The sequence below is a fragment of the Rhinolophus ferrumequinum genome, chromosome 13 (genome assembly GCF_004115265.2).
Source record: "Rhinolophus ferrumequinum isolate MPI-CBG mRhiFer1 chromosome 13, mRhiFer1_v1.p, whole genome shotgun sequence".
In the NCBI taxonomy this organism is placed as follows: domain Eukaryota; kingdom Metazoa; phylum Chordata; class Mammalia; order Chiroptera; family Rhinolophidae; genus Rhinolophus; species Rhinolophus ferrumequinum.
In genome coordinates, this window is record NC_046296.1 from 32,429,247 (window position 1) to 32,455,271 (window position 26,025).

At 38.0% G+C, this 26,025-nt stretch overlaps 2 protein-coding genes across 3 annotated transcripts in view; one reads left to right on the top strand and one right to left on the bottom strand.

The window, feature by feature from the left end:
• Positions 1-447: 447 nt before the first annotated feature.
• RPS27A (ribosomal protein S27a) lies at positions 448-2,783 on the bottom strand. The gene is made up of 6 exons (XM_033125391.1): positions 2,692-2,783; positions 2,526-2,590; positions 1,995-2,049; positions 1,453-1,538; positions 1,004-1,135; positions 448-636 (listed from the first exon to the last, which is right to left on the bottom strand). The coding sequence occupies exons 2-6, from the start codon at positions 2,571-2,573 to the stop codon at positions 487-489; spliced, it is 471 nt and encodes a 156-aa protein (XP_032981282.1). The 5' UTR covers positions 2,574-2,590; positions 2,692-2,783; the 3' UTR covers positions 448-486.
• A 298-nt stretch (positions 2,784-3,081) lies between these two features.
• Positions 3,082-26,025, top strand: part of CLHC1 (clathrin heavy chain linker domain containing 1) — a 35,993-nt gene continuing 13,049 nt past the window's right edge. Inside the window, exons 1-8 of one of the 2 annotated variants that reach the window (XM_033125389.1) lie at positions 3,082-3,169; positions 8,170-8,428; positions 12,548-12,735; positions 15,428-15,561; positions 17,107-17,308; positions 17,422-17,534; positions 17,931-18,015; positions 19,444-19,550. In XM_033125389.1, the coding sequence (XP_032981280.1) occupies positions 8,252-8,428; positions 12,548-12,735; positions 15,428-15,561; positions 17,107-17,308; positions 17,422-17,534; positions 17,931-18,015; positions 19,444-19,550 (1,006 nt within the window). In that variant the 5' untranslated portion in view covers positions 3,082-3,169; positions 8,170-8,251. The remainder of the gene's footprint in view (positions 3,170-8,169; positions 8,429-12,547; positions 12,736-15,427; positions 15,562-17,106; positions 17,309-17,421; positions 17,535-17,930; positions 18,016-19,443; positions 19,551-26,025) is intronic. The other variant, XM_033125388.1, reaches the window with a different exon arrangement.

The window sequence follows — 26,025 nt, forward strand, 5'->3', positions numbered from 1 at the left end:
TTAAACTTCAATTAAATGTTTTAAGATTAAAGAGAAGTACTTCTCCCTGAATTGAGCTCCATGGACAAAATATGGTACCAAGTAACTGCTTGAAACCGTATTTTTCAGTGTCAACAGTACTAGTGAGCAAACATGAATCTAAATTTCTAAGAATGTCTGCATATACTTTTGGTCATGGTAGTGGGGGTGGGGTGCTACTGGCATCAAGTGCGTAGAGACCAGGGATGCTGTTCATCCTGTGATGCACAAGACAACCCCATAACAAAGAATTATCTGGACTAAAATGTCAGTAGTGCTCAAGTTAAAAAAAAAAAAAAAAAAAACCCACAAACTGGCTTCTATCTAGACAGCTGAAATTAAATACAACAGAACTCTTCTGCCAAAGTACAGGTAGTTTATCAAAGAAAATGGTATGATTTGATGCTTCCCTGGAATAAAACTCAACAATTTAATGTTAGTTCATGTCTTTTATTAACCCATATACAATTACTTGTCTTCTGGTTTGTTGAAGCAATAGGTCAGACAACATTTGCCACAATAATGTCTGTCAAAGTGGCTGGCCATAAAAACTCCAGCACCACATTCATCTGAAGGGCACTCCCGACGAAGGCGACTGATTTTGCCATTCTCATCCACCTAAAAAGTACAAAGCTGCTGTTAACATAATTTTACAACATATTCCAAAGTCTAAGTGACTTAAAATTTTTAACCTTTGAATCACACAGTAATGGTAATTTTCAGTACTTACAAACACACCAAATTTTCACCAGTAATTACTACAACAAAGTTCGGAGTTCATTAAAGTCCAGCTTTGCCAGAGTGGACAGAGCTAAGACCCTAACCCAGATTTGGAAGAAGCAACTAAAGGTGAACCCCATTATAAAAAGCTCATTCAAATACCAACCAGGAAAAAAACCAAACTTTTATATTAGTCTGAAACCAGAGATGCCAACAAAATTTATTAATCTATAGGTAAAAACTTATTTTTTACAAACTGGCCCACCTTATAGTATTTCAGGACAGCCAGCTTAACCTTCTTTCTCTTATGCTTATTCTTCTTAGGAGTGGTGTAAGACTTCTTCTTCCTTTTCTTAGCACCACCACGAAGTCTCAACACAAGATGAAGAGTGGACTCCTGTTAATGAAACAGTCTTTAAAAATGATTATATTAATGCCCTATTCAACTAGCATCATGCATCTTCCAACTGGATGTGGTAGGAAGTACACAATACCATAGATGAGGGAGTCCGGGAAAAGGTCTCTGATTCTTAACTAGCTTATAAGGAGATTAAATTACATCATGGGATACAATCTTCAAAATCCAGAACATGAGAAACTACAGCAGTGCTTCTCAAATGTTAGTGTGGGAGTCACCTAGGAATCTATTGCTCATCTCCCCACTTTTAAGTATTGGTGACAATTTTACACGACTGCTCTTTCCTCCAAACAGACCTTTTGAATGTTGTAGTCAGACAAAGTGCGCCCATCTTCCAGTTGCTTGCCAGCAAAGATCAGTCTTTGCTGATCAGGAGGAATTCCTAATGCAAAAAAACACCAAAACAAAACCAAAAAACCAACAAATTAAGTCACAACAAAACAAGCACATCTGCTACAGTTTTACAAAGTAATAATCCTGAATCAAATAAATGGTACTAATAACTGCCACCGAGTTCTTACTACAGGTTAGGCATGGTTTTAACTGTTTATAAATTCAACCTCACGTAATCATAACAATACTTAATACATGTCAATATAATCTTCACTTTGCAGATGAGGAAACTGTAGAGAATTAAACAGCTCGTCTAGATTGACACCTGTGAAATACACTGCAGCTTGACTCCATGCTCACAAACGTTTTACAGTGTTATTCCAAAAGCATTTCACTTTATTAACAATCACACCTCTTCCCACCCCACAAAGAGCAGGTATGTTTAGCGCCTACAGGTAGGAGCCTCATGGAGGTTAATATTCCTGAACTAGAAAATATTACTTGCCTTCCTTATCCTGGATCTTGGCCTTTACATTTTCTATTGTATCCGAGGGTTCAACCTATGAGTTTAAAAATGCAAATGTATTGGTAACACAGTAATAAACTACAATACACGCTCAGCTCAATTCGAAGATCGCAGACCCGTGCCGGGCGAGGGGCGGAAGCCTCCCCCTAGAGCTGATCACTCACCCGGCGGGCAGGCTACCTCCCAGGGCTGCCACCCGCCAGTACACTTCCTCAGACCAGCCAGGTCCGGCGGGTGACGCTCGGCCCACACGTGCTCGCGCCTCCCTCCCCACCGCCGAACCCCGCTTTGGCCAGCAGGCCGGCACCACTAGGGAGGTGATCGGCCCAAACTTGAGGCATCGAAAACCAGCCCCAGATCCCTGCTCGGCAAACAACCCTCAATTCAGGGCCCGGTTTCAGACCCCAGACTCAGAAACAAACATGTTCTAAGACAGAAAGCAGCGCCGGTCCCGAAATCCACCTCAGTCCTTATTCAGGCCTTGGCTTTCTTACACCACTTGGCCCGTACCTCGAGGGTGATGGTCTTCCCAGTAAGGGTTTTCACGAAAATCTGCATCTTGACGGCGATTCCACCTGAGGTGGAGGTAAAAGAAGAGACGGGTTAGACCTGGGGACAGAGGACAGGGTGACGGGTAGGCCGCTAGCAGAAGAGACCCGGAGCAGCACACACTCACCGCAGATGGCGGATCGGAAAGGAAGAGCTCCGCGCCGGCCCACAAGGTTTCCCGGCGCCCCCGGCGGAGGCCCCACCCCTTAGGCGGCCACACCAAATGCCTGACTGCTGTCACAGCGGCTGTCTAACCACACGCCGGACTAGCGCGTGAACCTCATTTCTTCTTTCTCTTGCCTGGGCTTCTCTCTCACTTAAACCTTCAGAATGACCTGGAGATAGTAGATTCACACACCTTAAAAATATCTTTAAAAGGCTTTTCCCACACAGTGGACATGGTTAAGAGGGTCTTTAAAAGGGGGTGGAGTTGAGGGGGTCCTCATCGATAAAAAGGAAGAAATGGAAGTGTCTTTTGGGAATTGTAGTTTTCCACTGCTTTCTTTTGGCTCGGACTACTTGTTCCAAGATGCAGTTCCACACTCCCGAGTTCCCTAGTTACTGTCTCCAAGCACTGGAGTTGGGGTTTGCAGGAAGGGATTAAGGTGAGGAGGGAGGAAGGGTGAAGCGGAGTAATGGTGCTGGGGAAGGTGGAAACGGGTCGGAAGTGACTAAGAGCAGAGGGTAAGAGGCTGGGGAAGGATAGTGAAACGAAAGCATCGTTCACCCACTTACGGAGGCGCTTAGGTGCGGAGCATCAGCCATGTACCAGCAGCCGCTCCCTCGGCCTGCAAGGAAAGGGAATTCCTGCGGCCAGCTCCAGGCCGCCTGAGAAATAAGTGATATCTTCAAAAGCTCGGGTTCATCCTTTTCTCGCTCTATAGCCCCTCCCCGCCTTCAATCCCCAAGTCTCTGCTAGTCTAAGTAGTCTAAGGAAGGTTCTGGGCTTGGTGTGTCACCCTTTGGTGTGAAATGGTTTAATATGTTGGAGAAATCTTAGGAGTTCTCAAATTTTAAAATGAAGCCATACAGGAAAGAAACCTGCGGAAAGTTTATTTAGTTGTAGAATTTCCAAATTTGGACGTTGGGAGTGGTGGCGAATCCTAAGAGAAAGATTTTGGCGTATGTGTAAGGTTCTCTCCTGGCAAGGGCGGGCCAATTAGAAGCGAGTTACATCCTTACCTTGGCTTTTCTCTGCTGCACAAACCACGGAATCCTTTCTAATGTATCCTACTAATGTCTTCTCTTTTGATCTCTGTGCCTTCCCTGCAGCATCTCCAGCCCCAGATTCAGGCCTTCCTTGATTTTCTCCTGGAAGAGTTCAGTATCTAACTTCTAACCTGTCTCTAGTCTTTCTCCTTTTCTAACCCACCCTCACCTTCCCTCCAAAATATTCTAAAAAGTAAAAGTGATGCTGTCATTATTCTACTTCTCCTTCAGTATAAAATCCAGATTCCTTAGTGTGATATGCGGTCTCTGCCTCCCTTACAGCCTAATCTGCCAAAGCTGTTTTTCGCTTTATATTATCACATTGAACTCATTGAAGTTACTGACTTAAACTCTCTCCTGCTTTGGCACTTCTGAAGAATCCGTTTCTTCTTCCTGGAACATTATTTTTCCCTTATCCTGCTGAGTCTGCACCTTTCAAACAAAACTTGAAAGAGATGTCCATACTCATTGTCTCCCATTGTACCCTCTCCATCGACGGAACCCACTCCTGTCAAGCTTTTGTCCCCACCAGTCGAGTGGAATTTCTCTTGTGGTCACGAATCACCTCCATGTTGCTAAATTTAATGCTCATTTAATCATATTTGATCTGTCTGTCAGCAGCAGTTGAAACAGTTGATCACTCCCTCCCTCTTGGAAACACTTCTTCACCTCACTTTCAGGATACCTCCCTCACTTCTCTTTCTACCTCCCTGGACATACTTACTGGCTCGTTCAGTGCTTCCTCTTGACTTTGGAGTACTTCCCAAGGCCCAGTCCTTGGACCTCTGCTTTGTTTATATTTCCCGGGTCATTTTCATTCTCTCTCATAACTTTTAAATACCATTTATATGCAGATGACTTACAAATTTATCTCTCACTGAGACCACTCATCTGAACTGCCGCTTCACATATCCTGCTGCCTACTCAACATCTCTAATAGGCAAGCCCAAAACTCCTGATCTCATGACATTTCTCTTCCTATGTCCATAAATGTCAATTCACATCTTTGTAATCTTTAAGACCAAAAGCGTATGGTCATCTTTGACTGTTCTCTCATACCCACATCTAATCCCTCAGCAAATCTTGGCTTTGTTTTCAAATATATGCAGAACACTTCTCACCACCTCTGCTGTTACCACCCTGATTCAGGCCACCATTATCTGTCACTCAGATCATTGCAGTAGCCTCCTAACAGTTCTTCAGAGACCCTTGTCTTCACAGAGCAACATGAGCAATTCTTTGAAAATGGAAGTCAGCTTTCACTCTTCTGCCCACAGCCCTCCAGTGTCTTCCCATCTCACTCTGAGTTAAGCCTAAATTCCTGAGTGAGGCCGTCATTCTAGCACTGTAGTGACTGGAGGCCATGATCCATTGCTCCTTCTGTCAAGTCTGCCCAGAGAAAGGGCACCTTTTTCTGACCGCATAAAGGTGCCCCATGGGCTAGTAGTGGTCTTGCCTTCAAGGCCCTGTGTCCTCCGTGGCCTCTGACCTCGTCTCTTTCTTCTCTTCCTTTCTCATTCTCTTCTACCCCCAGTGGCCTTCTTGCTGTTCTTGTGATATACTGTCGCTGCCTTGAGGCCTTCGGACTTGCTGCTCTTTCTGTCTCAACCACTCTTCTCCCCGGCATCTACAATGACTTCACTTTTTTCAGTTTTCTGAAATGTCACTTTATCAGCGAGGGCTTTCCACTGCTGACTCAATGCCTTGTAGAAAATAGCACCCTTCCCCCTTCCTTACTCTCTAGTGCTCATTCCTGTTTTATTTTATTTTCCCCTATCTGACATACTATATTTTTACTGTGTGTTTGTCTCTTTACTTGAATGTAACCTCTGGGAGGTTAAGGACTTTTTTTTGCTCAGTGCTACATCTCTAGCGTCTCAGATAGTGGCAGACACATAGAAGGTGCCCCCAAAATATTTATTGAATAAATAAATACAGCACAATTTAAACACTGCTCTAGATGTCGTTCTTTTAGGTGTTTCCCTGATGTTTCCCTGCCGTCTTACACACAGTAGTGAGATGCCCCTCTGGGCCTTTGTGGCCCATGTGCCCACCTCTGTCACACTGTCTTTTCTGCTCTGTAGCAATGGCTCTTTTAAGTCCGGCCAGTAGACTTGACTGGGAACCCTTGTGACTTGTTTTCTCTGTATCCCGAAGTGTCTAATATGAATGAATGAGTGAAAAGTCATCTTGAGTTGGTTTAAATAACGCAGTGGCATTTTGTAGATGCTGAGAGCAATCGCTTCAGCTGTGTTCTGGTTTGGGGGCACTGCCAATCATGTCTTCTGAGCAGATCAGATAATTGCTCAGTAGTTATTGATTATTAAGCAAATAGTTTTTCAGTTTGTACTCTGATAGAAACTGTATCATGCCCTGGAATGCATATGTGTGGGGAAGGATGATGGGGAATAACATTTTGGTTCTTAATCTTGTCCACCTTGGAGCCTTTTGGGAGAGACAGAATATAAACAGGAAGTCTGTAACACGGTGTGGCCCCAGTGATAATACTGTGATAGAGGAAGTGCACAGCACCCTGGGGTAACAGCAGCGGCACTTGACCAAGTGTAAGGGCGGAGATCTGAAAAACCAGTAAAAATCAAGTGAATGAGAGTGGTAGTACTTGTGTACCTTGACAGGGGAGGGGAGGGGAGCAGTGAGGATGAGAGAGGGAAAGCAGGCATGGGAGAGAATTGTGCAAGACCCTCGGTAAGAAAGCAAGTTCGTGGGAGGGGGGTGGGGTATGAGGACGACAGCGCCACAAAAGGACTAAGTTTGGTCAGAGCATTTCTTAGGCTAAGGAAAGGAACTTAGATTTTATCCTAAAAGTAAGAGGAAGCCACTGGTGTTCAGATGTGACCATCCACTCCCAAATGATCACACCTATTTCTTCGTCCTTTCACTTTACATTTTACTACATGAAATGACATTGTTTATTTATTTATAGTCTGTCTCCCCTATTAGACTGTAAGCTCCAAGGAGCCAGGGACTTTATCTTATTTATTGCTCAATCTCTAGCTATAAAACAATGCCTGGTACTTAGTAGACACTCAATAAATACTGGTTGAATGAATGAATCAAGAAATTTATGTCTCGTGTGGGAAAACCGTTGATCAATTTACGGGTTATTACCTTGTTGGAACTACTTTATGTTCATTTATAAATTGATTTTTTATTATCCAGTTCATTGAAATAAAGATAAATTAGGTCTTTTAAACTTTGAAATTATTTTATCTCCCTCCTCCTATGTACGGCCTATCGGCAGTATTTATAGGCCATAAATGTTATTTCAGATAACCAGATATCAATTAGATTGCCAAAACATGGTAAAATTGATGTAGACATTTAGTCATCACAGCATTATTTATAGTGAAAATGTCCCATAGTGGGGGAATGGTTAAACAAATGGTTGTAGTGTATCATACCGTGAAATACTATGCAATCATTATAAGTTAGGTTTTTGAAAACTAACAACATGGAAAAGTATTTTTAATATTAAGTGAAAACAATTAGGATACAAAACTGAATGTAGAGTGATCCTGATAAAATTTCAGAGAAAATACACCAAAATATTGAATAATCATTATCTTTGCGTGTTGGGATTCTGGATGATTTTTGGTTTTTCATTCATTTTCTTTGGTTTATATTTTCCAAAATGTATACCATGATGATATATTTCTATAATCAGAGGGGGAGGGGAAAAGTTAAAAAGTTTTTCCTTGCTAGACATTTTTAAAGAAGCCACGGGTTCTGTTTGATGTTAATATGAATCAGTCTCAGTGCCCACTTCAATATTCAACTCTAGTAATGATTCTTTACTAAGAGAGCAGCGGAATGTAACTGTTTGAAAACTACTCAGAAAAGTATTGTTATCTTTGACATCATTGATGGATGGATTTTAAAAGAAGTCCTGATTTCTTTTTAGTTAGTACATTCATATTACAGATAAGAATTATAATAGTGTATTCTAAAAATAAATGTATGAACTATTTAGAGCTATTGTGCACTGGATGATTGTGCTATGGCCAGGGAAACATGCAAGTAGAGAAGTATTTAACCTTATTTGTGTCAAGTTTCCAAACCGGTTTACCCACATGAACCAAATAAAATGCTAAACCTTTTGTGAGGAAGTGTTGAGTATTGAGAAGCCATTAATCATATGATGTATATGCTTGATTAGTAAAAAAAGAGCTCTTTATGGACTGGTGTTTGGTATATTGGTATACCAAAGGGATAGCACATGACAGTAGAATAGATTAGACCGTTTAATTCATAGGTTGAAATATTTATCTCAGGTCCACGGGACATTCTTTTTCTGGAGCAAATATACATTTATTTTATATCATTGGTTGACTTTATTTTAAGCTTTAGATAAATTGATGATCTTTTTTTCTTTCAGGCTCATCAAAGTTTTGGCTTTGTTGCAAAAGCAAGTCAAGACTTAACTTTTCTCTGGTAAACAAGTATGCAGATTGTGACATATGTCGGTCCAAGAAATAAATAAACATGCAGTTCTCCCTCCTATCATTAGTAGAAGTGACAAGGAATTTTTGGAAAGTATGCAAAGATACATCATGACAGAAACTGAAAGAGTGGGCTGTAATGAGAAAGGACCTGCCGATGAATATTACATCATATACCGAAACGTTTTTGATAAGGTATCTTCATGCTTTTACGACAATGGAGTTTTCCTGGGGAAGAAATGGTCTATCTTGACAACTAATATTCCCGTCTTAGTAACACCACTGCTTGTTTGACTACATTTGTCAATTTTGAGAAGTTCATCCAATTTGTCAGGAAGGGATGCCTGGGGAAAATGCAACGCTGCATTTATTACTAGACAGTTAATGAGTAGTTTTAACTACTTTAGCTTAAGGGCCGGCTCTCAGTTTTTGAGCAGCGCCTACCTGTGCCCTGTAACATTATTTTGACCTTCCATCTGAAAGTGGTAGTTCCTTGTTGTTTAGGATTTGTCTGTGGTATCATTAAAGTCTTGGTTTAGATGTGATCTAGCATATTAAACTGAGACCCCCTTGTAGATTAGAAGTCTAGATAGGCATGGTAAACAAGGGATTTGACTAGACTATACATTGGAAATATGGAGATCAGATCGGAAAAATGCTATGGCTTTATATAACCTTTGATTTTGCTTTTCAAGGTTTTAGAAATACCTCTTTTTCCTTATGAACAATTGCAGTTTGTCCACCAATCCTAATTTTTTTACATTGCTTTTCTTTTACCGCCCGCCCCCCATCCTTGGAAGATACCCTGTCAGTAAAATAACTGAAATCAGCATCCTTTCCTCCTTACCTAGAAGAAATAATTACTTATAAACTATTGGTCTCTGAGCAAAACAGCCACAGGCAAAATAGGAACTCAGTCTTTTGTTTAATTCTTGAACATTACACACTGAGTCTTCTTTGTTCTCTAAATAAAAATATAGTGCCTCGCTATAAGGAAAAGTGAGTAGAAAGTAGTGATTAATACCAGTGGAATTAAGAAAATTGATGCATATCCGTAAGAGTATAAAATAGAGAAACAATCTTTTCTTCCTTTTAAGTCATCTAGAAAAATCCTTTAGAATGGTACATTGGCATATTAGCTCTATTTTATATGTTGTTATGATCAAAGATATTGCTTTTGGTGTTTTAGTCATTAAGGAATATATTAGATAAATGTCTAAATGTATTTTGAATATGTTTAATAAATATCAAGAATCATGCTAAGATTCTACTTCTGTGAAATCGGTACTGTGACATGCTTATCTTTGCATGTCCAAATGCTTACATTTGTCAGTTTTCTTACATTAAGAGCTGTCTGCTTTAAATTAGTATGGTTATAGTGAAGTCATTTTGGAGGTCGTGTCAGTAAACCTAATTCTTAGAGAAAAGACATTGGATTAAATAAAAGATAATGTCTGCATCTATAGTCCTTTTCTCCCTACCCCCCAGTCTTTCCGTTTGGACTATTTGTACATTATATAATTATAAATTGTATATTGTGAAGAATCCTGTTCTTCAGGGCTGAGAGGGGATCTGAAATAGAAATCATTGGATACTTACAGAAGCTTTTCTTCTAGCTTCTCAATAAGATAATTTGTCTTTCCATTTTCACATTGTTCCAGCACATTTCATTGTTGATAAACTGTTAATGACTGCCTTCTCTAATCTTCCTTCCCTCTTGGAAGGATCTAGTTGGTCAGAAGATGAAAATACCAACTTGCATCTCTGAGTACTTGAAACCAGAGAACAAATGCCAAATTCTGTTTTAACTGGAGAATCATACCGGAATGAAAGCGAGGACTGCATGAGAATCATAACCAGAGTTGACTGTAGTTTGTAGAAAGAGATGAGAACTTAGTAAGCAAAGAAAACCAAAACTTGAAGAGTGAGCTTCTGTGGCAGTGGATGAATTATTGAGTCAACTAGACTCTTGAATGTGGCTGGCCTTTTGTGTTTCCGGTGGCCTGTTGTACAAATAGTCTAGATCCATATATAGGAGCTGAGGTGGAATGAAACCATTCCAATGCTCCCCCAGACCCCTGTACCTGGTAAGTATAACTCTGGTTTTCTGGCATTTAATGGAAGCCTTAATACAGGAGCCTCAAACTTGAATGCCTGCAGAGGCCAAGTCAGTCATATATAAGAATTAAGTGGGGTTGCTATAAGAGAAGAACGAATCATGGATGACTGGGAGTATGAAGAACCAATTCTATCTAAAGCTCCAGCTGGTTATTGTCATTAAGGAATAGTGGTTAGTTCAGTGGTGGTAGGTATTTCATAGTTTTTCAAGAAAAGCTGGAAATAATGGTTTTTCAGGTGAAATTTCCTAAATTTTAAAATATTTTGTGTGTCAAGCAAAACTGTATTCTACCTGTGGCAGCCCAGTCGGTCTCCTTTATTTTAATGCGTTATCTGTGCATTCTCAAAGGTTCTGAAATCTATTTCTTCTAGCAGACAGATATACAGATATGGGAGCTGATCATTATATCACTACAAGTCTCTTTTCTATCCATTAATGAGTTGTCTTGGATTGTTGTAGCGCATCTCAGAGGTATGTGGAGTGGAGGATGGCTAGGAACAGTGCAGTGCTTAATTTCAAAGACCACAGATTTATGGCTTCTATTTTATTTAAGTTTCCTGGGTGGCAGTCCTCCTGATTTGGGTAAATAGGTATTAAGTTGGTGCAAAAGTAATTGCGGGGGCCGGCCCGGTGGCTCAGGCGGTTAGAGCTCCATGCTCCTAACTCCGAAGGCTGCCAGTTCGATTCCCACATGGACCAGTGGGCTCTCAACCATAAGGTTGCCGGTTCATCTCCTTGAGTCCTGCAAGGGATGGTGGGCTCCGCCTCCTGCAGCTAAGGTTGAACACAGCACCTTGAGCTGAGCTGCCTCCCAGATGGCTCAGTTGGTCGGAGCGCATCCTCTCAACCACAAGGTTGCCAGTTCGACTCCCACAAGGAGTTGCAACTAGAAATGGCAACTGGACCTGGAGCTGAGCTGCACCCTCCACAACTAAGACTGAAAGGACAACAACTTGAATTGGAAAAAAGGCCTGGAAGTACACACTGTTCCCCAATATAGTCCTGTTCATTTTCCCCAATAAAATCTTTATTAAAAATAAAGTAATTGCGGTTTTTGCAATTACTTTTAACCTTTTAAACCGCAATTACTTTTGCACCAACCTAATAGTATGGTCATGTCGAAAAGGCAACAAGTGTCTCCCACCCAAATATCCTCTCCTGATACTTGCCATTGATCAATAATTTCCTTATACCATTTCTTGATAGACCAGATGTCTTCCTGGATAGTTTTTTCCAGATATTGTCTAGCGAACAGAAAACCAGTGGGGGATACCAGGGACTAGTGATGTAGCAGAGGTAAAAAGCATAATTGTAGCTTCAGAAACATTATGAATTGATTACATCTATTCCCTTTGTACATCAATCCCTTCTAAAATCCTTGTGAGCAGAATTTGAAAACCATAAATTATTTATATTTTTTGGGTTTTTTTACTTATTTAAAATGTTTCTTATTTATTTTTACATGGGTAATGCATACACAAGATTAACTGGAAAAAAAAGAAAAGAAAAAGAACCAATAAAGAACAGTATACAATTAAAAGTCAGGTTCTCACGTCAGACCCTGCTCCCCCTTTCCTCCTTTACAGGCATTCACTCTTTCTATTTTCTTGCATCATCCTTCCAGCGATATTCTGTACTTAAACAACATTGTAAACCATCAATGTATAGTGATGAAGGATTTTCTAGAGTTTTACTTGATATCTTGGGAATAGAAATACAGTTTGAGAATTGAGAGTATTGATCAGCCAGTAGGAGCTGATGGGTTAGAAAAACAGGGAGATGAAGGGAATCCAGGAGTTTAAGGTCTGAGTGAAGTCAGAGACTAGATTCGAAGGTCATAAGGGACGATATGTAATTATATTTAAAAGATCCAGAATTGGCATAATTAGACCTTGTATTGTTTTTCGCTGACATCATACAATATGTGTGTTCATACCAAGTAGAGCAAAAATGTGATCTTTTTCTCACATTTAAGCTCCCAGTATTATAATTTACAAAGCACATGTTCAGTAAATAGTAATTGTCTTTAATACTCAGTCATAGTTGAGATTGCTAAGTGCAAGCTCAAATTTTAGTCTTCTAATTGTGCGTCATGTTTCATTTAAAAAATAATCTATAATGCTATTTGCAAGGCTTTTGATCCATAGTCTGCTAGAAAAAAATTCAGTACCATAGGCAGAAAAATCATATTTCAGGTAATAGAATATGTCACTGCATACAAATCCATTCTTACTTCAATCAAAAAAGAATATGATGCCTTTATTGAGACAATAAAGAAAAGCCAAAGAACAGCATTTCATCTTCATGGAAAACTTAAAGTTTTGGCAGCAGAGCCCACAGCGTTGGTATATCACAGGAAAAGAATCTCCCAACTTGAAGCAAAGTAAGTATATTAGTAAGTTGCACAAAAAAAGGGATAATTGTTACTTGGTTGTATTAACTAGCTAATGTAACTATAGCCAATCGTTCTCAGTCTTTTTGAATTTCAATTTTCTTTTAAAGCCATGTTTCCATGTTACCCTTCCTACAACTTGAAATTACTATATTTTACATGTAAAATTCTCTTTGAGAGTTTTATATCTCTTAGGATAATCGGAGACACATTATAGTATCATAAAATGAGGATGCGGGTAATCGCTCCAGGTAATTTCTTGCATGAAAGATTTGATAGTACAATTTCATGATTACCGCCTGAATTAGAACACTTAATCCTGTGATACAAAAAAGTAAGTAACCTATTAGGAGAGGAGAAAGTGCTCACTCTTGTTGAGTAGTCTCATATTTCCAGTAGTGTTTCATTCGGTAAGTGATGGACACGTTATTTTTATAGATAATTTCAAATCAACTTGAAAAATTATGCAAAGTTTGACCTTCATTTTTCGTTATATGGCTGGCTAAATGTTGGATCTTTCTATTGAGGAAAAATGCCACATAAAACATGTTTTAAAAATCCAAAAACAACAGGAAGTTGACAAGATAGTGAGAGAGTATCAGGGCAAAGTCACAACAGAAGACAAAAGATCAGAGGAACATTAAAGCTTCTTTGGGCCTGAGCATTTATTAAAATTAGTGCCCATAAGTTTCAGTTTTCACTGTGGCATAGAGGGACAAAAGACAGAACCCAGTATCTGCCCAAGGGCTGTAGTCTACTGGGGAATCCTCCCCATATAAAGCTGGAATGATAAAGGGCTATACCCTTGTAGAGTGAACCAAGGGTAAACTTGGAGACTGCATAGAAAATTACCTCCTGCTCAGACTGCTAACAGGTAATGGCTTATTTTTGAGATGATGAAATATTCTGGGACTAGAAATGATAGTGGTTGCACAATTCTGAATATACCAAATTTCACTGAATTGTATACTTCACAACGGTGAAATTGAAGGTATATGGACTATATCAGTAAAGCTATTATTAAAAAAAAAGAGGATAGAGTGAAAAGGTCATGTTTAATGACAACTCAGAAAGGGAAGAGGCTATGGGACAGGGACAATATTTGACAGGGTAATGGCTGAGAATTTCTAGAACTGGTGAAAGATAGCAAGTCACAGATTTAAGAGGCCCAAAGAATATTAATAACTAGATTTATTTTAGTGAAATTGTCAAAGAGACCATAAAAGCTTCTGGAAAGGGCAACAATTAGATACCTTCTCAACCATGTTGTAGCACATATTGGGACTTCATTCCTTTTTTTGGCTGAATAATAATCCATTGTATGTATATGCCATATTTTGTTTACTTATCCATTGATAAATAGTTGGGTTGTTTCCACCATTGGCTGTTGTGAATAATGCCACTATCAACAGTCATGTACAAATGTCTATGTGAGTCCCTGCTTTCAATTCTTTGGAAAGTCTGTTTATTTTTAATGGCTTCCTTCCACAAGCATAAGTTTATTTGGATGAAAGCCAAAAGGTATTTTATTTCCAGAGTCCTTCTTTCATTAATACTGTAAACTCTTGTTCTGAGCCATCTGTAATTACCAAGAACTCTATATAGTAATCAGATGCAGACAGCAATTATCCACTGTCAAACTTGTTTTTAATGTGCCAAAAACCCTGTGACATTTATGTATCCAATTTATTTTAATTTGTTATTTTTTTCCCTGGGCCAACATATCACTGATAAGCTAAGAAGTAAACTTCAAATAATGCTTAAAAGTTTATTATCTACTTCTTGGTCTTTAAGATCCCTATTTCTAGATGAACTCACTTTTATCTCCAAGAAGTGCTATCATTCCTCTAGCTCTAGGATCAAAATTACTATAGTGGCTGCTTAATAGCTCCAAAGGTACCAGGGCCTAATCCTGGGAACCCAGAAATGCTACCTTATTTGGAAAAAAGGATTTTTGCAGAAGTGATTACATTAAAGATCTTCAGATAGGGAGATTATCCTGGATTATCCATGTGGGCTGTCACAAGTGTCACAAGTTTACTAACCTCAGTCACAAGTGTCCTTAGAGAGGCAGAGGAAGCCTTGACACAGGCACCAAGAGGGAAGGCAATGGGACCACAGAAGCAGAGATTGAAGTGATGCGGCCACAGAAGAGACAGCAAGGAACAGATTCTCCCCACAGTTTCTAGAGGAAGCACAGCCCTGATAGCACTTTGATTTTGGCCCAGTGATACTGATTTTGGACGTCTGGTCTCCAGAACTGTGAGAGAATAAATTTCTGTTATTTTAAGCCACCAAGTTGGTGGTAATTTGTTATGTAGCCATAGGAAACTAATACAATTACTTACGAAAATAATTTTTAAATTGCAAATGTAATTTTTAAGTAAAGGGAATAGATACAGTACTTGTGGCCAAAAGATTTTTATGCTCAATGCTTATAAATTTCCAGTAAGGTTACGAATCATAGTATAAGATTTTATTGATGCTCTGAAAGAAAATTGGTCCTCACTTGTGAAGCTAGTAAACTTTTGGGGGCACTGTTTATTATAAACTTCCACCTGTGTCCATAATGGTTCAAAATGATAATTAGCCAAAATAAAGTAATGATTTAACCTCTTTAAATATGATAATTAAATAATTAAGTTAATTGAAAGAAACATAAGAAAGCCTTTATGTTTTTCAGAATAAGGGTTTTTGAAAATGATTCTTCAAAAATTCAACTGCAAATAGAGAAAATGAAACAACTTAGGGCAGAGTATGACACGAAAGAAGTAAAATATTGTACTTTCTCCAAAGATCCTTCGAAACCTATTCCAGGTACTCTATTTTGTTTCAAATATTTGAAAGAAATTCTAACTGTTCCCAGTTATTGCGTATTATACAAATTAATATATATGTGCCAAGTGTACCAGGATTTAAGCCAAACTTTACAACTAGCCAGGACTCTAGGTAGAAACAAGGGGATGAGAAAATTTAACCTTATAAGATTAGAAGAGTTACAGTCTGACTAGATTATATAAAGTATAATCAGTGGTTCTTAAAGTGTGATTCCTGTGTCAACATTAATTGGGAAACAGAAACGCAAATTCTTTGGCCCCACTGCAGACTTACTGTGTCAGAAACTCCAGAGATGGGAGTGGGGTGAGGGTGGGCGTGGAACCCAACAGGCAGTGTTTTAACAAGTTCTCCAGGTTATTCTGATGTACTCTCAAGTTTGAGAACCCATGGTATAATATACGAAAAAACTGTAGTGTATTAAGTTCTGGTGAATATGTTCATTCATAGTGATGGCAGCATTCACTGGTTCCTCATGTTTAGCTGAGCTACACACATTTGAAGAAACTGGAATGTATTTGAAATACATCCAAGGATGTTGAAAGGTTTGTATAACGAATAGATAGAGGAATTACAAATATTCCTCCTGGAGAAAAGAAAGTCTTTGAGAATAGGTAACTGTATTCAAAACTTTTATGAAATTCAACTAGCATTTATCCAGAGGCAGAATCAATAGGTGGACATTTTATGAAGTCAGATTCGGTTTCAGTGGAAGAAGCTATGTCTTGAAATAATGAGCTACTTCCATACCAGAGGATTTCAACTGAGGGGGAAAGATCAGCCTGTCTGGTGGAAACAGGGACTAGATTCTCTTTCAAATATAAAATAATGACTTGCAAACTATAAATAAGAAACATATGAGTAAGTACAAAATAACTGACAAATTGATTAAATGCTGAGAGGATTCAGGGTAAGGGAATGATTAAAATCGAGTAGGATTAATCCAGGGGAGTTCCTGGAAGAGAATGTTGAGGTCTGCCTTTAAAGGCAACAATTAGCCTGAATGAGAAGGGAAATCGTTTGAAGTGTGTGTTTGTGTGATGAATAATGAATAGCAGGGACAATTAGGGAGAGAGAAGTAAAGATATGGTTGGCATTTATAAGCTTTGCATTGGAGAGAATGAACAGATTATCCTGGGGTTAGCTATAGTAGATTAAAGGAAGATTTGCTTAGGAATCACTGGGCAGAAATCCTGAATTGTTAGGCAGAAGGTCTTGGTGTCATTAACAGTGATATTTAGGGGTTTGCAAGATGTAGTTATGAGGTTATTAAAATTTTCTTTACGATGCTAAGGTTTGGACAATCAAGATTCTTCCCTTGAATCTTTCTTCATTGATGATGTGTTTAAAGCTGCTAGCCATTTAAAATTGTATGTTAATTCTCTTCATGTTTAGTAAACTACAAGTTCATGCTACCATTTCTTAATTATTTCCCAACTCCCTGATCTATTTTGCTAAGACTTGCTGTTTGAGTGCAAGAGTCCCACACACGGCTTGGCTTGTTTAATTTGTTCCTTTTCCTCATAGGCATGACTCTCCAAGAATCCGTCAATTTAGATGATCTCACGAAATACCTGAAACATCTCGAAGATAAATATGCTGAAATTAAACAAGTTATGTCAGAAAAATATGTACCAGCTCAGAGGAAGGCTGATTTAGATGAGGAAATGGTTGTGATATTAAAACGGCGAGATGTAGCTGAAACTCTGAACAAAGAATTACAGTTTCGGTATGCAAGTTGATTATGTTTTTTAAAGTCTAAAGCTTATGTTTGTATTTATTCTAACATTTCATTATTTGATTTTAGGTTGAGTATATTGCTGATGTTTTTTATCTTTATAGTTTTCAAAGACTGCAGATTATTTTGTATGCACTTACTTCATGGGTAAAATCTGATAGGAGCTGCTCATTTCAAGACTTCGTGAAGCAAATTGAGAAAACTAAAGATTTACACGGTAGTTTATCTATATATTTGATTAACACAAATAATGGAAAACACTACTTTTTTTTTTCCCCAAAAAAGCTAAACAGTGAGGATTTTCCTAGGCTGAATTTAAAAGAAAGCAAAAATATACTTATTTCTATCAGGTCTCTGTTACCCTATGGGCTTCTTCCTTCAACAACTGACAGATATTGGTAAAGAGTAGACTTGGTGCCCCAAAGAGACAATACTTGAAAATGTACTTGAAAATAAGGAAGAAAGGGAAAGGGAGGCCACTCAGTTTAGAAGAGGTTTTGGTGCTGTTCGAAACCATAGCATTAAGTTGTTGGTATTAAACATCTATACATTTATTATTTTCTATTGATTTATAACCTTCAGTATCATCCAGTGGGTCTTTCAGTATTGACAGGTGACCAAGGCATTGTTGAAGAACTATATGAAGATGATCCAGGCAAGGCAAAAGAAGCTGAAATTTTTCTTCACTACATTGAAAGGCAAATATTTGGAAAGATTTGATTTTTCTTGTTAACAGAATATTGTATTTATTTAATATGTATTTAAATAGTTATTAAATACATATTTAATATTTATTAAATGTTTAGCATTTATTTAGCATGTTGATGAGTTGTAATTTCTAGCTTTTGTATCTTTAAAATTCTATTCTAGTAGACAAATTAGAAAATAAGCTAGAATTTAAAATAAAAGACTCCAGTGAAAAAAGTATTAGATTGATAGTGTAGGAAATATTTCAGAGGATATAGGTGGATTGTAGTGTTAAGTTTTATTTATATTTTTTTTGTATTCCCCAACCATCAGCCTGATGTTACAAAATGTTTTTGACAATGTTTTCTTGAGTCAGATTATCCTAGCCAATTCAGACTTTTTTTCTTATTATTTCCATCCTGTGACATATTAAGAAGGTATTTGTCTGCCTAATTCTTATTAAGTTATTACATATGGTGTACAATAGAGGTTTAAAGAGACTTAAGAATTTATTCTTTAAGAGGTTAATTCATAGCCTATAAGGCCAATATGTAATGAACACATGTAATATTCTTAGTCTTACATGTTAAACAATTTTCAACTGTTGATTTGCTTTTTGATATGGTACAAAGAAGGAGTAAAGATCATTTTGGGAGTCACCAAACCTTGTGTTATTTTCTTACACTGTATGCTTCTCTAAGTCTGCCAGCTTTAGATATGAGAGAAAAACCCTTTGTCGAGGTTAAAAGTTTTATGTATTTTGCTTAATATCACTTTAGTGTGTTTTTTCCTCCGGGGTTCCACATTCATTTGCAATGCTGTGTAAATGCAGTTTGCCATAGTTTTATTAATTGTGAAGTAAGGGCTGATTTGAAGACATCCTACCCTAGAAAGAGCAATAGAGGCTTAAGTTATTTGAACTATTATCTTTTTTTCTTGTGTTAGTCTCATATTTAATTGGGACTCTAATGCCTGGCAGAGCAACATAGGCTTCTGAATACCAAGGACACTTCTTGATCTTCAACTTGGCAGCCTTTGTGTTCAATTAACATTTCCCCTAGGCTGAGCCTCTAAGCAGATTGCCCTTCTTTCCCCTGACATCCTAATCTGGAGATGATATGAGAGAGAAAAAAATCTGAGCTCATTGTAAAGCCACTTCAAGTTTTTTCCATTTTCTGTGGCTTGCTGTAAGTATTACAGGATCAGGTTCAAAGTCAGCTGGCAGGTAAGAGTTTTATTCTGAGGCTATAAAAATGACAGAATATGAGGGAAAGAAGTGAAAGAACATCCTACAGCGTTAATAAATCTTGTTGTAGTTTATTAGAATTGCTTTTCTATATTATTGTGCCACTGTGTTTAGTCTGTATTAGACATTTCTAATTAGTTTTCTTTTTTTGTGTACTATTTATTTTGTATAATGAAATGTGCAATGGTTGTAGGTTCAATGAATTAATCTCACTTGGTGAATATGAAAAGGCAGCTTGTTTTGCAGCGAACAGTCCTAGAAGAATTCTTCAAAACATTGGGACAATGAATAAATTTAAGGGTAAGCATTTCTGTCTGACCCTTATATATGTATGCAAATTATATTTTCACCCCTGATAGAATGGAAAAAGTATTGAACTGGGAGACTAAAGATCTAGGCTCCAGCCATATCTGTACTATTTGCTCAGTTTCCTAAGCTGTAACTTTAAAGAGTTTGATTAGGTTTTCTAAATTAAATTATGAAATATTTCAAGTATATAGAAAAGTATAGAGAAACATGTAACAGCCATTTTCTATCAAGATTTAATAAATGTTAATATTTTGTCAATTTTTTCTACTCCCTTCTAAAAATAGCTTTGTTGTTGTAAGTTGACATACATACAACAAATCATACATATTTGAAGTACACAATTTGATAAGTTTTGACATGTGTATCATCCAAAAGTTCCCTCATTCCCCTTAATGGTCGCTCTGTCTCTACTCCTCCCCTCACCTTTCTCTCTCCCTCCCACAGTTCCCCCCCCCCTCTCACCCCCACCAAACAGTCCTTAGGCAATCACTAGTTTGCTTTCAGACTGCTTTGCATTTTCTAAAATTTTATGTAAATAGATTCTATAGTAGGTATTCTTTTTTGACTGACTTCTTCCACTCAGCATAATTATTTTGAAATTCATCCATGTTGTTGTATTTATAATTCATTCTTTTTACTTATGAATAGTATTCCATTGTACGAATACAAGTCCTTTATCAGATAAATGACTTGCAAATATTTTCTCATAGTCTGTGGCTTGTCTTTTAATTCTCTTAACCATATCTTTCTAAGGGTATACGTTTTTTTTAATTTTGTTGAAGTCCAATTTGAGATTTTTTTTCTGTTATGGATCTTGACGTTTGTTAGTATCGTACCTGAGAAATCTGTGCCTAATCTGCAGAGATTTTTCTCCTAATTTTTTTCCTAAGGATTTTATAGTTTTAGGTTTACATTTAGCTCTGTGAGCCACTTTGAGTTAATTTTTATATATGGTGCAAGGTATATGTCAAAGTTTATCCATTCATCAGTTAATGGTCATTTGGAATGTTCCCACTTCTTGGCTGTTATGAATAATGCAGCTATGAACATATGTGCACAAATTTTTGAGTGAACATGTTTTCATTTCTCTTGGTTAAATACTTGGGAATGGAGTTGCTAGGTTATATGGTAACAGTATGTTAATATTTGATCTCTTGTGGTTTTGATTTGCATGTCCCTAATGACTAACAAAGTTGAACATCTTTTCATGTGTCTACATCTGTATGTCTTTTTTGGAGAAATGTCTATACTTTGCCCATTTAAAAATTATATTATTTGTGCTTTTATTAATGAGTTGCAAAAGTTCTTTCTATATTCTGGATAAAAATCCCTTATCAGATAAATGATGTGCAAATATTTTCTTCCAATCTGGGGATTATTCTTTCACTTTCTGGATGTTGTTTTTTGTTGCACAAAAGTTTTTCATTTTGATGAAGTTCAGTTTACCAGTCTTTTCTTTTATGGCTGTGCTTTTGTTATTGTATCTAAGAAATCTTTGCCTAACTTAAGATCCTATGTTTTCTTCTTTTTTAAAAAGATTTTTATTAACATATAGCTAGCATACAATATTAGTTTCAGGTGTAGACCATAGTTATTCAGCATTTATATACCTAAAGAAGTGATCACCATGATAAGTCCAGCAACCATCTGACATTGTGCCACACTATCACAATACTATTGACTATATTCCCCATGCTGTACATTACATCCCCTTGACTCATTTGTTTTATACCTGAAAATTTGAACCTCTTATTCCCCTTTTTTAATTTTTCAATTACAGTTGACAGTCAGTTTTATTTTACATTAATTTCAGGTGTACAGCATAATGGTTAGACATTTATATAATTTAAGAAGTGATCTCTCCCTGACTAATCTAGTACCTGCCTGGCACTATACATAGTAATTACCATATTATTGACTCTATTGCCTATGCTTTACTTTACATCCCCATGACTACTGTGTAACAACCAATTGGTACTTGTTAATTCCTTCCCCTTTTTCACCCACCCCCAAACCCCCTCCCATCTGACAATCATCAAAATGTTCTATCTATGGTTTTGTCTGTTTGTTTATTTTTTCTTTAGATTCCACATATAAGCAAAATCAATTTGCATATGACATACTCGACTCAGCACATTACTCTCCAGGTCCATCCATGCCGCCACAGATGGCAAGAACCCAGTCCCTTCCCTGGCCAAGCAATATTCCACTGTATATACGGGGGAGAAGGGGGGTGCCAAAAAAATGTATACAAGTGAACACTTTGGTCAACGTTGCTCAAGCAGTAGTTCGCTGTAATCGGAAGTGTCTGGATGCTGATGGTAACCACTTTGAGCACCTCTTGTAATTGCAGAAGTCAAATGTGACTTGTATTCATGTTTTGTTACCAGTTTATATTGAGTATTACAATTTTAATAGTTTTTCCTTTCTTAAAATGTGTGTACATTTTTTTGGTACCCTCTGTGTGTACCACCTACTTTTTATCCATTCATCTATTGACAGACACTCAGGCTGCCTCCACATCTTGGCCGCTGTAAACAACGCTGCAATGAACATATGGATGCACATATTCCTTCGAGGGAGTGTTTTGGGTTTCTTTTTTTTTTTTTCATTAAAGTTTATTGGAGTGACAAATGTTAGTAAAGTTACATAGGTTTCAGGACTACAATTCTGTAATACATCGTCTATATATCACATTGTGTGTTCACCACCCAGAGTCAGTTCTCCTTCTATCACCATACATTTGATCCCTTTTACCCTCATCTACCACTCCCCTCTCTCCTCCCCTTCTGGTAACCACTAAACTATTGTGTATGTCTATGAGTTTTTGTTTCTTCATTTGTTTGTCTTGTTCCTTTGTTGTCTTCAGTTTTATATCCTACATATCAGTGAATCATATGGTTCTCGACTCTTTCTGTCTGACTTAGTTCGCTTAGCATAATAATCTCATTTCTTTGGCTAAATACCCAAAAGTGGGATTACTGGGTTCTTCTTTGTCTCTTGTTACAGGCTTTGTTTTAAAGACTATTTTATCTGCTATAAGTATTGCTACTGCAGTTTTGTTTTTTTTCTTCTTTTTCATGAAATACATTTTTCCCATCCCTTTACTTTCAGTCTGTGTCTTTCAATCTAAAGTGAGTCTTTTGTATGCAACATATGTAAGGATCTTGTTTCTTATCCATTCAGCTGCCCTATCTTTTGATTGGAGCATTTAATCCATTTACATTTAAAGTAATTGCTGATAGGTATATAGTTATTGCCATTTTGTTATTCATGTTTTTTATCTTTTTTTTTCATCTTAAAGAAGTCCCTCTAAGATTCTTTGTGATACTGGTTTGATGGTGATGAACTCCTGTAGCTTTTTCTTGTCTGGGAAGCTCTTTATCTGTCCTTTGATTCTAAATGATAGCCTTGCTGGGTAGAATAATCTTGGTTGTAGGTCCTTTCTTTCCATCACTGAATTTTTCCTGCTAATCCCTTCTGATCTGCAAAGTTTCTGTTGAGAAAGCTGATAGTCTTATGGAAGTTCCCTTGAAGGTAACTGCTTTTCTCTTGCTGTTCTTAAGAGTCTCTCTTTGTCTTTAACCTTTGGTGTTTTAATAATAACGTGTCTTGGTGTGGGCATCTTTGGGTTCATTTTGTTTGGGACTCTCTGTGCTTCCTGGATTATATATCTATTTCCTTCATCAGGTTAGGGAAGTTTTCTGACATTATTTCTCCAAATAGGTTTTCAGTTCCTTGTTCTCTCTCTTCTCCTTCTGGTACCCCTATGATGCTTGTTATGCTTGATGATGCCTGAAATGTTATGCTTGGTGATGTCCCAGAGGCCCCTTAAACCATCCTCATTTTTTTTTGGATTCTTTTTTCTTATTGCCTTTTTGATTGGTGTTTTACGCTACCTTGTCTTCTAAATCACTGATTCAATCCTCTGCTTCATCTAATCTATTTTTGATTCTCTCTGATGTATTTTTCATTTCAGTTATTGTATTCTTTATTTCTGACTAGTCTTTTTTATGTTATCTATCTCCATTTTTTTTTTTTTTATCTCTTTGTTGAAGTTCTTCCTGAAATGATTGAGCAGCCTTATAACCAGTGTTTTGAACTCTGCATCTGGTAGATTGCTTGTGTCTCTGTTTTGTTTAGTTCTTTTTCTGGAGCTTTGTTCTGCTCTTTTATTGGGATATGTTTATTTATCTCTCCATTTGGGTGCCTCCCTGTGTTGGTTTCTATGTGTTGGGTAGGGCTGCTGTATCTCTCGGTCTTCGTAGAGTGGTCTTATGTAGTAGGTGTCCTGTGGGGCACAGAGGTTTAGTCTTCCTGGTCACCAGAGCTGTGTACTCCAGATGTGTCCCTTGTGTGGGTTGTGTGTGCCCTCCTATTGTAGATGAGCCTTGGTTGCTGTTTGCCCATCAATGGTAGGATTGACACTCAGGCTAATTGTTTGTGAGAACTGGCCATGGTTACTGTGGAGGAGCTGTGGTGCAGGGGCTGACCCTACAGAATAGGATTCACTTTCGTAGGTGCCTGACCAGTCTGCCCTTTGATGTGTTGTCCTTGGAGGTGGCTGGGTAATACTCTGGCTAGGTCCGAAGTTGGCCACTAGGCATGCCACTCTGGGGTCTCTTGGGAAGGGACCTGCTGCAGGCCAAGTTTAGCCACAGTCTGTGCCATTCCCAGGCCACCTGGCATGAGCCACAAAGCAATCCACAGATGGCCGCCACCTGCACTGGGCCTGGAGGTGCCTTGAGAGACCAAGCCATAAACTAAGGCTGGCTCTCACTAATGCTGGGCTTAGAGCTGCTCAGCCCGAGGTACAGGACATGCCAAAGCTAGATGTTGCTTGTTTGGGTTTTGTGAACCTTTGAAAGATTTTAGGAAAGTCTGCAGCATGAACGAAGACAGGCTGTTTGTACAGAAAAACTACTGGAAGTGGCTTGGGTGTACCTGAAAGTTGGGTGGGGTGTGGTTTCAGTGAATCACTAGGGCAAGGTGAACAACGGTGTTAGCTAGGAAACTCAGATAAAGTGGCCACCTGTGTTTGCATGCTAGGAGGGTGTAGGGCTCAACAAAGGAACAATGGCTTCCACTGCTGGCTCCTCCATCCAGGAGAAAACTGCCTCTCCAGGCCTCACACTGAAGCTAGACAATTCATTTTCTTCCCCCAGTATGTCACTGGTGCCTTTCAATCTGCTGCCCCAGCACAGGAGCTCAGAGTGAGTGAGTCCATCAGCAAGTAAGTTTGTGCATGGGCGCTTTAAGAGGAATGCCTGGGAATCCAGCTGCCTTTATCTCACTCAACCACAATCTCCTCCGCTTTTCACATCCAGAAGTTATGGGGACTTCTCTCTCTGGCACTGGAACCCTGGGCTAGGGAGCCAGGTCACACATGGGTGTGGGACCAGCCCATTCCTCATCTCTGCCCCCTCCTAACAGTCTTGAGGGGCTTCTTCTGTATGTCCTTAGTTGTAGGGCTTCGGTTCAGCTAGACTTCAGGTGATTCCCAATGATGGTTGCCCTTATAGATGTAATTCTGATGTGTTTGTGAGAGGAGGTAAGCGCAGTATTTATCTACTCTGCCATCTTGACTGGAAATCCCTGTTTTCTTCTGAAAGTTTTATATATTTAGGTCTATGAGCTATTTTGAGTTAATTTTTGTGTATGGTGTGAGATGTAGAGATCCAAATTCATTCTTTTGCATGTGGGTATCCAGTTTTCCTAGCACCATTTGTTGAAAAGACTTGACTTTACCCGTTGAATTTTTTGGCCCCTTTGTCAGAAATTAATTGACCAAGATTTATTTCTGAATTTTTTATTCTATTCTATTGCTCTAGATGTTCATCCTATGCCAGTATCATACTATCTTGATTGCTATAGCTTTCTAGTAAGTTTTGAGATTGGAAGTGTGAATCTATCTTTCTTTTGATTAATATTAGCATGGTATATTTTTTTCATATTTTTACTCTATTTGTGTCTTTGTTTAAAGTCAGTGTCTTCTAGATAACATATACTTGGATCCTACTTTTCAATATAATCTGACAATCTTTGCCTTTTTATTGGGGTGTTTAGATCATTTATATTTAATTTGATTGTTGACATGGTTGAGTTTTATTTGTTCTATTTTCCTCAACTTTTCTTTGTTACCTTTTTTCTCTTTTTCTGCCTTCTTTTGGATTTAATTTTCTTTTAATTTAATTTTTTATGATTCCATTTTTCTCCTTTGTTGATTTATGAGCTATAACTCTTTGTTCATTTATTTTGGTTGTTGCTTTAGGGTTTATAGCTTATATCTTGAAGTTGTCATATTTTACCCTCAGGTGATATACCACTTGATGCTTTATATAAAAACAGTATACTTCTGAATTCCTTTATTGATAGCATATACCATTCCTCGTCTTCATTTCTTGTGTAGATTTATATTTCTATCTGTTATCATTTTCTTTCTGCTTGAAAGACTACATTTAACATT

Coding starts and splice junctions, on each gene's coding strand:
- RPS27A (XM_033125391.1), bottom strand. CDS start 2,573: ATGCAGATTTTCGTGAAAACCCTTACTGGGAAGACCATCACCCTCGAG. Junction 1,539..1,994: donor CAAGATCCAGGATAAGGAAG/GCAAGTAATATT, acceptor TTTTTGCATTAG/GAATTCCTCCTGATCAGCAA. Junction 1,136..1,452: donor CTGACTACAACATTCAAAAG/GTCTGTTTGGAG, acceptor TTTCATTAACAG/GAGTCCACTCTTCATCTTGT.